This window comes from Glandiceps talaboti, chromosome 18 (assembly GCF_964340395.1).
Source record: "Glandiceps talaboti chromosome 18, keGlaTala1.1, whole genome shotgun sequence".
NCBI lineage: Eukaryota > Metazoa > Hemichordata > Enteropneusta > Spengelidae > Glandiceps > Glandiceps talaboti.
In genome coordinates, this window is record NC_135566.1 from 4,832,194 (window position 1) to 4,842,500 (window position 10,307).

Consider the following 10,307-nt stretch of genomic DNA (forward strand, 5'->3'; position numbering starts at 1 on the left):
GTACAGTCAATCAATTTTCCATTAGTTTCCTGGAAATCAACCACATTTTCCAGGGGTTTTCAGGAGTCCTTTGAAATTCCAGAACTTTCCTGGAGCATATGAACCTTGTACAGATCATTTATACCTCAATATTTGTAATGATTCTCCAAAAGAAATTTTACTTTCCTAAACTGACAAATTTTGTCATCATAAACATACCAAATAAATAATGTCATTATAAAACTAATATACAAAATCAAATTGAACTATTAAACTCGAAAACATATGCAAAGTGAGTGTATATTACACTGTCAATGCTGACATAACATCTTCTGAAAAAAGACCAACAAATTGTTACATAGTCTGTCAAACACTTGTCAGCTATTTCAACTTCCCTGATTGTCTTTTTATATGGCAATAGCAGCCAGTTATTAAACCTGAAACAGAAGATTGTCTGTCACAACAAAAATCTTACACACACTGCTATATGCTATATTTTATCATGTGCTGAACAAAGGTAAAAAAAGAATGTACATTTGAATTCTTTTAAAGTGCAGATCAGTGGAATAAAGTGTAATGTTAAGTTTGTTGTCACAACAATGCAATGTAGCAATGTAAGATTGTTGTCACAGCAAACAATGAAATGTAGCAATGTAACATTGTTGTCACAACAGACAATGAAATGTAACAATGTAAGTAAGATTGTTGTCACAACAATGAAATGTAGCAATGTAAGTAAGATTGTTGTCACAGCAAACAATGAAATGTAGCAATGTAAGTAAGATTGTTGTCACAGCAAACAATGAAATGTAGCAATGTAAGATTGTTGTCACAACAATGCAATGTAGCAATGTAAGTAAGATTGTTGTCACAGCAAACAATGAAATGTAGCAATGTAAGTAAGATTGTTGTCACAACAGACAATGAACTGTAGCAATGTAAGATTGTTGTCACAACAGAAAATGAAATGTAGCAATGTAAGTAAGATTGTTGTCACAACAGACAATGAAATGTAGCAATGTAAGTAAGATTGTTGTCACAACAGAAAATGAAATGTAGCAATGTAAGTAAGATTGTTGTCACAACAGACAGTTTCAATCTTTTACAGCATACTCATCAGTTTCCTTTAAATCTTTACACTCATCTTTCAAAATCATCTGTCTAAATGTCATGTTGATTCTAGGTAGACTTGCTCTCTTTCTCCTTGGCAAGCTATGATACCAATACACATTAGTAGGGTGATTCATCATGAGCAAGCTGCCATGTTGGAGTTCGATGGTAATTGGAGGCAAGTCTCGTGACGCTCTATTGCCACGACTATTGGCATGCTGAAACACAAAGTCCCTGGCTTGTCCTAATGATAATGATGCTATTGATGCAGTTGGTACCAAGTCTTTCTCATCATCACGATGTGCTCCCATGTGGTCGTTACCATCGTTATACCTAATTAAAAGAATTCGGGAGAACCTTGTGAAGAGATTGTGTATTCATAATGGCCAAAAATTGTTCTACAAGACATGATAATATGCAAATGAACTTACAGATGGACATGCTACAAACACAAGTACACGAATGCTAAAACACAACATTCTAGCATGATGTTGACATAGGACTCAATTTTATCATCAAGTAATATTCCTACCTTATGGCAAGTCATACAGCAGACTTTGACTATTATATACCTAGAGTACTTCACAGTTTTTGACAAAAGTTACTTTTCTTTTCAAATACAACGCTTTTGTGCAATCATTTTTGTTTTTACGTCTTGAAATTGACACCCAAAGTAACTCCTTACTAAGGATCACTTCAATCCACAAAATTGAAATTGTGGATTCAATATTTCTTTTTTTTTATTTGTTCCTAATTACAATGCAACCCTTCATGACACAGACATGATTTTTGCGTGTGTAGCACTTGGATGATCTGATTGGACATCATATGCTACACACTGGGATTCCATTGGTTGCTGTGACTTCATCTTAATGGCAGTTGTTTTTGAAATAAAAAGATCTTTTTGATTGGTCTATAACTTACATGATGATGGCAATTCATGGCCATGTGAGGGCGTGCTACAAACATACATGAAAAATCCCCTGTGGCTCCAAGGATTGAAATGATGTTTGTACCAAAATAAAAAACTATGGATAATTCAAAATAAAATAATTTTGGAATGACCAGGAACTTATGATACAATTTTTCTCACTGAGATAGAAGTTATAAATATGATAGAGACGATACCTATTTATCAACACAAAATTAAATTTCTGTCCGGTTACTTGTGTTATTTTATCCCGGATCTCAGTCAGAAATGGAATCCATGGTCTGGCTGGAATACAGTTATTGGAAAATGTGTAAGTCAATCCTGTATCACCATGAGCAACCTACAAAAACAAGAGGAAGGAAATTTGGTGAATATCTTTGTCCTTGTAAAGTGTTACTATAAACCTGAGGGCTCGAAATTAGCAGTAGTCCAGCGCATATAGACTACCAAAAATAGTATCTAGACTAGCAAATTAGAAGTAGTCTAGAAAATATAGACCACCTAACATTATATCTTGACTACCAAATTTATGTGGTAGTCTGTTAGACCAATAGAAACCAATGGAAGATTGTTGCTGAAATAGATTACTTGGATAAATTTGACTACCAACCAAAAAGTTAAATTTGAGCCCTGCAAACAAATAGAACTATAAACAAAGGTTTACTACCATAGTTTCACTGAAAAATATACTTTTGAAAAGTAAAAATAAATAAAAATAAATGGCTATGAGAACTCAAAGACAACAAACCAAGGTATACAATTCCAATTCACCAATTTTCTATATGTAGAAGGTGTGACATTCATATAATACCTGTTTTCTGGGTATATTATGCCATTTCCCAAAAATATTGACTTGTGCCAATTTCCCTGTATTGTATACAAGTTGTTCTTCACATTCTTTGTACAAGTCATCTGCCTCTCTCTTAGAGAACAACTGTACATAATCACAGTCCAAATTTTCCGCTTCATATTGTTTCCATGACAACCCAGCAGCTCGAGCTTTTAATAAATATTGTTTATCATCTGTCTGTTCTTCATCCGTTTCCAACACCTCCGACTTTGGTGAACTCTGTTTGGTTTTTTGTGTGTTTTCGTCAATTCTTTCTTTCTTCACCTTGCAAGGAAGCTCGGGGTCGTCTGTTTCACTTCCCGCCGATATATCGTCAGTTGGACGCTTTCTCACGACAAATTTATCCATGTTATCGTTGAGTTGAATATCATTTTACTGAATGCAATTATGTACCCTGCGCGCACTTCGATGACAGTCAAGTCGAGTCGGACGGACAACTTCAACTCAGCAATAATGGGGTTAAAGGTTATATTTTGACACACTGACCCAGTGAGGGCGCCCAACATTAACAGACAAAAAACATATTTTACGCCAGTCTAATTTTAAGGACGATTCTCAGCATTTCCGCCAACTCTAAAAAACGTGCAGTAGTTACATGTGTCGACCTTAGTTTCATTAATTTAAATGCTTGATTAGAATAATAAAGTGCTATTTTGATCAAAAGATAATACATCCAATGCACAGTCACTTGTGAACTAATATTCCATTCCAGGATGGTGATATTCTAGTCTAGGATGTTCATAATACAAAATAATGACGTTTTTATAGGTATTTACGATAGTCAAAAAATATCGTTACCGGTGACTTTTTCGGATAAGAGAGACAGGCATCGGTAACGTCATTTTTTGAATGCCGTAAATACTTACAATAACGTCATTATTTTGTATTATGATCATCCTAGACTAGAATATCACCATCCTGGAATGGAATATAGTTCACAAGTGACTGTGCATAATACTTCTAAAAACACAACGCCATTGGATGTAGACGCACTTGCAGATGGCAGTAGCTTAATTAAATCACATTCTTTCATTGACTTGTTAATTATAACAACATTATTTTTCAATTTATTTAATTTAAAACACACATTTCAGTTGCCAGTGGTTTAATCAAATTGCAAAGCTTTTTTTAAACAAGAATAAACTGTGGGTGTTAGCTTAGCCTGAAATATCCACGTGATCCTTCTGCTTACACAACCGGACCAACAGTTGGACTTTTCATGGGAGGGCAAAATATCTTATGAACATTCACATAAGGATGCAGAAGAATAACTCAAATGGTAAATATGATAAACAAAATAAATACGCCATATTCAAGTATACAGAAAGACAAAAGATTGTATGTATAGTTTGACCACTAGTAGGGCTGATTAGAGGTAGCATTTGGACCACAAGGGCCATGCTAGGAAAGTACTATAGTCTTGTCTCCTTTGAAAAAATTACTTCCCATTGTCATCATCAATCAGTCAAGTGATTCTGCTTATTTTCTTTCCGATAGCATAAGTTTCAGAAACAAATGGAATTGTTTTAACCACATTTTGTTGACTGCTTCACGTAAAGCAGGGGCTATGCCCTCAACGGCAAGAGGCTGTTTTACCGACACGAGTTTAGCCACATTAGCCATCACTTTTCCTTATGAAGGGCGCCCTCTTGTGGCACTTTTTAGTAGATAACTTGTATATGGCATATTGAGCAAATTCTTATCAGATCTAACAAGTTTGTACACGAAGAGCACAACATCAAATAGTAAAAATAAGGAAGACAACACAAAATTTGGTTCCTTTTTCAAAATTCTTTATTTTTTTATTGTTACATGTAACATCTCAAATAAATTTGATCTACGTTCAAACACAGAAAGAAAAAACATCAACAAGGCATATTACATCTTTGCTTCGACCAATTATTTATGTGTGATAAGTTAGACATGATTATATCTGAATAAAATTGCCAAATTATATGTCGATTTTATCATATTGTTAATTATTTGGGAGAGAGGCTTTCCATTTCAAGTTCATTGCCATTAATATCTAGAAACCCTGACATTTTTTGTAAACTTTCTGAAGTATCACTACTCAAAACTAACAACACTAAGTTCTTTGGGAAGGTTATAATATTTACAATAATAATTTTATGCGAGAAACTGAGAGATGGCACACTATGACACAAGAATAATTGCAAATTTGCCCTGTTATATCACATGACAATCATGTGACAAGGTTAAAGGTCACTATCAGGTCATTCTTGCTCAATTAGTTTCATTCAGTGGTGCTACTTTACAGTACATCGGTGAATATGCACCAAAAAAACCCTCTCAGCTTGTTTATCATAATTTGTGTTAAAATTTACAAATAATACAAAATTGTTACCATCGTGAAACTCTCTCGAAAGGAAGTTGTGATAAATTACTGGAAAGTTTCACACATTTATTTGATAGTTTTTACTATTTCAACTTTACTGGAAGCCAAATTGCCTGCTGTACCATGCGTAGTTTTCATTATATTACACTGGTGAGTTGAAATGACGTTCACACTGATTGTACAACTTTTTTACATGGCAGAGACTGAACTTAGGGATACCATAAAGAAAAGGGAAATATGTCAGTACAGTTATTAGAAACATCTAGGATTGTGACTGCCGCAACGAATCAATTACACAAAAAGTATTAATCTGTTATTACATAGCAACTAAGAGAAATAGTTCACAACTAACAAAAGTGGTTAGCAACAAACTAAAGTGGTTAGTAACTAAGAACAATTGTTACAACTAACAACAGTTGCTAGCAACCAACAGCAATGGTTAACAACTAACAGAAATGGTTAGCAATGAACAAAAAAAGTTCACTCACAAGATACACTGTTAATTTGTATGCTATAATTTAAAGTGGGGAAGGTGTGTGCTGACATTTCAATTATAGTAAATTGTTACAAAATAGAGATACACTATTTGTAGAATAAAATGTATTTGTTGTGCTTTCAACATTTTAACATGTATTAGTGGTTAATGCAATGTTGAAATCTTTAGCCAAGTTTTTCATGATCATAATGACTGGAAACATGACTACGATTTCAACTGTGATGATAACATTGCCAAGTTGACTTTTACAGACACTCTTATAAAATGTTGTCATGTTATCTTTAAGTTTGAGAAATGTTTAGACTTATCATGCACTTCCCCCTCTGAAACATATCACTTGTTTTTCTACATTTTCTATGCAGCACAAAACAGAAGACTTGACACAGACAGGTACAACATTTTTGATGACTTGATACAAGTAAAATCCACACACAAATTTTTTAAAGTTTTTTTTTCTGTTTAAAAGCCCATAACACTTACCAAAACCAAATGGTTAATGTCACCCCACCAAAAGATACAAATACACCGACACCAAAATGACACGGACATAATGATTCATTCAGAGTATATGTGGACGAGTATACGCAGTATGGAGATTGAAGCATGTTGGTAACCCCTGACAAGACAGTGTGAGTTGGCACAGTAAGCCACTGTTATGAAAGCATGTATCACTTTGTAACAGTGTGTAACAAAACCATGGCCACGACTTCGTTTTTCTGTGATATTTGTATGACATGAACTCGGTGTTTCAACAGTGTATGAATTTGTGAACAAACCAACCCCAAGTCAATACATTAGATTTCTGCCCTAAAGCCCTAATGAGGGTGCTATTTCACTTCAAGGATCTGTTGCCCTTCTGCCTTATCTTATGGATAGTCCTCAGCCTTTTGCAGGGTGCAAAATCCAGCACTTCACGTTTTTTCATAGTTATTTTTGTTTTGTGTAAAAGTTGTTCAATTATTTTCACATGACAGTGCCTATGAATTGCAAGAAACTGACAAAACCATGGCCTGTTGTTTAGACGACACAATGATTGAATTTATTATAATTATCAAAATCTTATACAAATTCACAACATTGAGTCAACTCGACAGTTCATTGTTTTGCCAATAGCATGTCATATTTGGTATGTTTCAGAAAAAAATGTTAAAATCAAGAAACTGAGCAAAACTGTGAAGTTTGGACTGTGCTCCCTTTTCAGGGGGTCAACCTGAGGTAGACTTTTGATGATGGTGTCCTTGTGTACATATAGATAAAACCTTGTACAAAAATCATTTCAAGGGAAAGCATGATCGACAGGTTGAATTTGATGTTAACCACCCCTATCTTACACATATCTTGGTTTAACTTCATTGTTCTTCTGACAACGGTTTAGTCTACAGGAAGTCAGATGGGGGTGAGATAGTATACACTTGACAGGTTCACAATTTTGTTATGCCTACTACTTTCACTGTCTTAGCTACCTCCACCAAAAAGACGTGACACAATAAGCTATTTTTAAGCACAATAAAACAAGGCTTTCGCTCTAAAAATCTACGACAACGAGCAATAAAGTGTAAGAGTTATGTTATATAATTTCTATGATCCAATCTGGATAAAAATGTCAAAACCATGACAACAAATATAATCTCGATGGGTGTAAATATGCAACTATCATTTCTGTATATTAATTAGAACTGAGGACAAAACGTGAGCAGGAACCTGGATGTTTTAAAACTCTACGTCTTAAGTCTCAGCATTAATGTCACGTGGTGTAGAGATATTGCCGAGAGATAGACTAGTGAAACTAACACTCATTATAAAATGCTCTACAAGAGTCAGTTCTCCACTGGGCATTTCACTTGGACCAGCAGCTGGGGGTGTGAAACTTGAAGTTTCTCTGAAGACATGATTCAAGTTCAACAGACACTATTTCAGTTGTACTCTAGATGCCACATTCATAGCACCGTCCATCTCTCTCCATAAAATACGCTAAATTTCTCGAACACAGCAAAAAAAAAAAAAATGCCAGTTTCCATTACATTAGAGACTGTTGTGCTGTGGTCTTGAAAATATATATGACAGCCCAATGAGACATGTCTGGGGTTTCACTTTGATATGCAAAATGTCTTCAAAATAGTAAACCCACAGAGACAGCCATTTGTATTGGAATGGACTGGTCTTGTTTTTTTAGCTCCTAGTACTGGATATGAGGTCCGAGTCCGGGTCAAACCACATGAGACTTGTGATGTCATACGTCCATGTACTTTGGTGTCACATTCTTAATGAAGGGTTCATGCCACATTCTACGTAGATCACCCTATAATGTGAAAAACAAGACATGATTTGTGATTATTATCCACACATTATAAATCCAAATGTTTGAATCCCATGAATTAGTATTATCTTTTCTGTGAAGCTTTACAGTTTAATTTGGACCATTTTTTTTTGTTCAGGACCAAACTTGAAAAATTGAAATGATGAATGCAACAAATATCTAGTTCATACATTTCACTAAGTACTTGTATAACTAACAACAGCAAACAATTAACAGAGTTTGAACATTACATCATGCTCAAACCGATTAGTTTGAAAAAATGCACTCAAAATGATTGGTTGCACAAAACCCCCAATAAACTGATTGGTCACAATGGGGAGTGGTAATGTACGTCAGCCTAATTGACTATATTCAAATGAAGTCATTATGTAAATGAACACTCAAACTGATTGGTCTCAATGGGGAGTGATAATGTACGTCAGCCTAATTGACTATATTCAAATGACTTCATTATGTAAATGAACACTCAACTGATTGGTCACAATGGGGAGTGATAATGTACGTCAGCCTAATTGACTATATTCAAATGAAGTCATTTTGTAAATGAACACTCAACTGATTGGTCACAATGGGGAGTGATAATGTACGTCAGCCTAATTGACTATATTCAAATGAAGTCATTTTGTAAATGAACACTCAACTGATTGGTCACAATGGGGAGTGATAATGTACGTCAGCCTAATTGACTATATTCAAATGAAGTCATTATGTAAAAGTATCCTTGTTGAGAAGAGCATAAGAGTGACATAATTTACATATGATATAAATATCTACATACAGACATGTTGATAACTGCCATTGGGGGCACGGCTACAGTAGTCATGCAGGTGCTGTTGCTAGCATTACAAACAGGCATGCTGATAACTGCCATGGGGGGGGGGGGCATGGCAACATTAGTCAGTTGCTGTTGCTAGCATTACACAAATGGTTTGTGAGACAGCAAAGCAAAATCACAGATCAGCAATATAAACAAGGTAGGATAATACCAATATAAACATATGTTTACATATCTCTGACAAAGCTAGTCTCGGTTACCCAGACTGGGGGCTCTGCCTACGAGAGCACCCAAGACAAAGAGTCTGGGGAAACCATGTATCAACTACCCTGCACAGGAAGTAGCTTGTAGAGCAGTGCATACTGGGAATACTTCACGTCCAATATTGCAGGCTAAACGATTTAGGTACTTTAGCTACAAGTTATCACATTTTAAGTACAACAAACAGGCCTTGTAAGCCATTTGTTATGACTTGGAAGAAATGTACTGTGTGACTTCCGGCGCATGGTAGTTGAAATTTGTTTTCTCCAGACTCTAATTTGGGGTAGTCTTGTAGGTAGAACCCCCCAATGATGGGAGTCTGGGTAACCCAGACTATGACAAAGCAAACTTTACCCATTTTCTTTATCAAAGATTGATAATTGATTTTGTACAAACCTTAAGATAAGCCATAACAAAAAGTGGCAGCAGTGTAAATGGTACCAAGTATAAGAGGGCAGGTTGGGCTGCTTTATACACTTCTGAAGATATCGTTGCTGTAAGCAAACCTGTAAGTCAAAACAAACCAGGATAAATACAACCCAGAAAAAAACCCTGGTGTGTTTGCTTGCTTTTGGTAATTAAGAATAAGACAAGTTTGATGCAAAGACATACAGTGTAATTAACATTGATAACTTATCAAAGTATGCAAGACTCCTAGACTCCATAACTCTATTTAGTGATAGAACACACCACATTGGGACTGTTACTGCTACATTATACCTATCACAGATATAAACAAACTGATAAAAGCAACAGTATGGACCTACAAGTAGAGGCACCCATAACACACTACAGAATGCTATACATTACTGGGGGCATTGGCCATAAGGGCATTCAGAAATGATGGGTCACTTGCTGTTCAAGTTATACTACAAGTGATCAAACACCACAAGGGGGCCATTCACGAACTGTCCATTTGTTGAAATATTTGTCCAATGTGTATGGATGACATAGAGATATCTGATGTCACTGCTAGCTCATTGCTGCATTCCCAGAACAATTGCAGATTGGAAGTGCCAAGGTATGATATTCAAACTGCATGTAAAAGACATATCAGTACTTCAACACTGATGTTACCCTTCCAAGTAAAGTTCAGTTGTTTGTGTCATAGTCTAGTTCCTATACGATATCGTTATGATTCACACCTCCACTCACAGTTAGATATCACGTTGGCATCCAGACTACTAGAGCCTGGACCACTAGTTTCTCACACCTGCTTGTTTGCTAGTAAA

The 10,307-nt window shown here is 35.5% G+C and overlaps 2 protein-coding genes across 4 annotated transcripts in view; both read right to left on the minus strand.

Annotated features, from left to right (window-relative positions):
* Positions 1 to 1,073: 1,073 nt before the first annotated feature.
* LOC144449268 (DNA oxidative demethylase ALKBH2-like) lies at positions 1,074 to 3,218 on the minus strand. The gene is made up of 3 exons (XM_078139783.1): positions 2,832 to 3,218; positions 2,218 to 2,360; positions 1,074 to 1,422 (listed from the first exon to the last, which is right to left on the minus strand). Exons 1-3 carry the CDS (start codon positions 3,216 to 3,218, stop codon positions 1,074 to 1,076), a joined length of 879 nt encoding a protein of 292 aa, XP_077995909.1.
* Positions 3,219 to 4,688: 1,470 nt separating this feature from the next.
* Positions 4,689 to 10,307, minus strand: part of LOC144449051 (signal peptide peptidase-like 3) — a 49,981-nt gene continuing 44,362 nt past the window's right edge. For all 3 annotated transcript variants that reach the window (XM_078139463.1, XM_078139461.1, XM_078139462.1), the window contains exons 10-11: positions 9,472 to 9,581; positions 4,689 to 8,021 (exon numbers count right to left, since the gene is read on the minus strand). In XM_078139463.1, the coding sequence (XP_077995589.1) occupies positions 7,953 to 8,021; positions 9,472 to 9,581 (179 nt within the window). In that variant the 3' untranslated portion in view covers positions 4,689 to 7,952. The remainder of the gene's footprint in view (positions 8,022 to 9,471; positions 9,582 to 10,307) is intronic.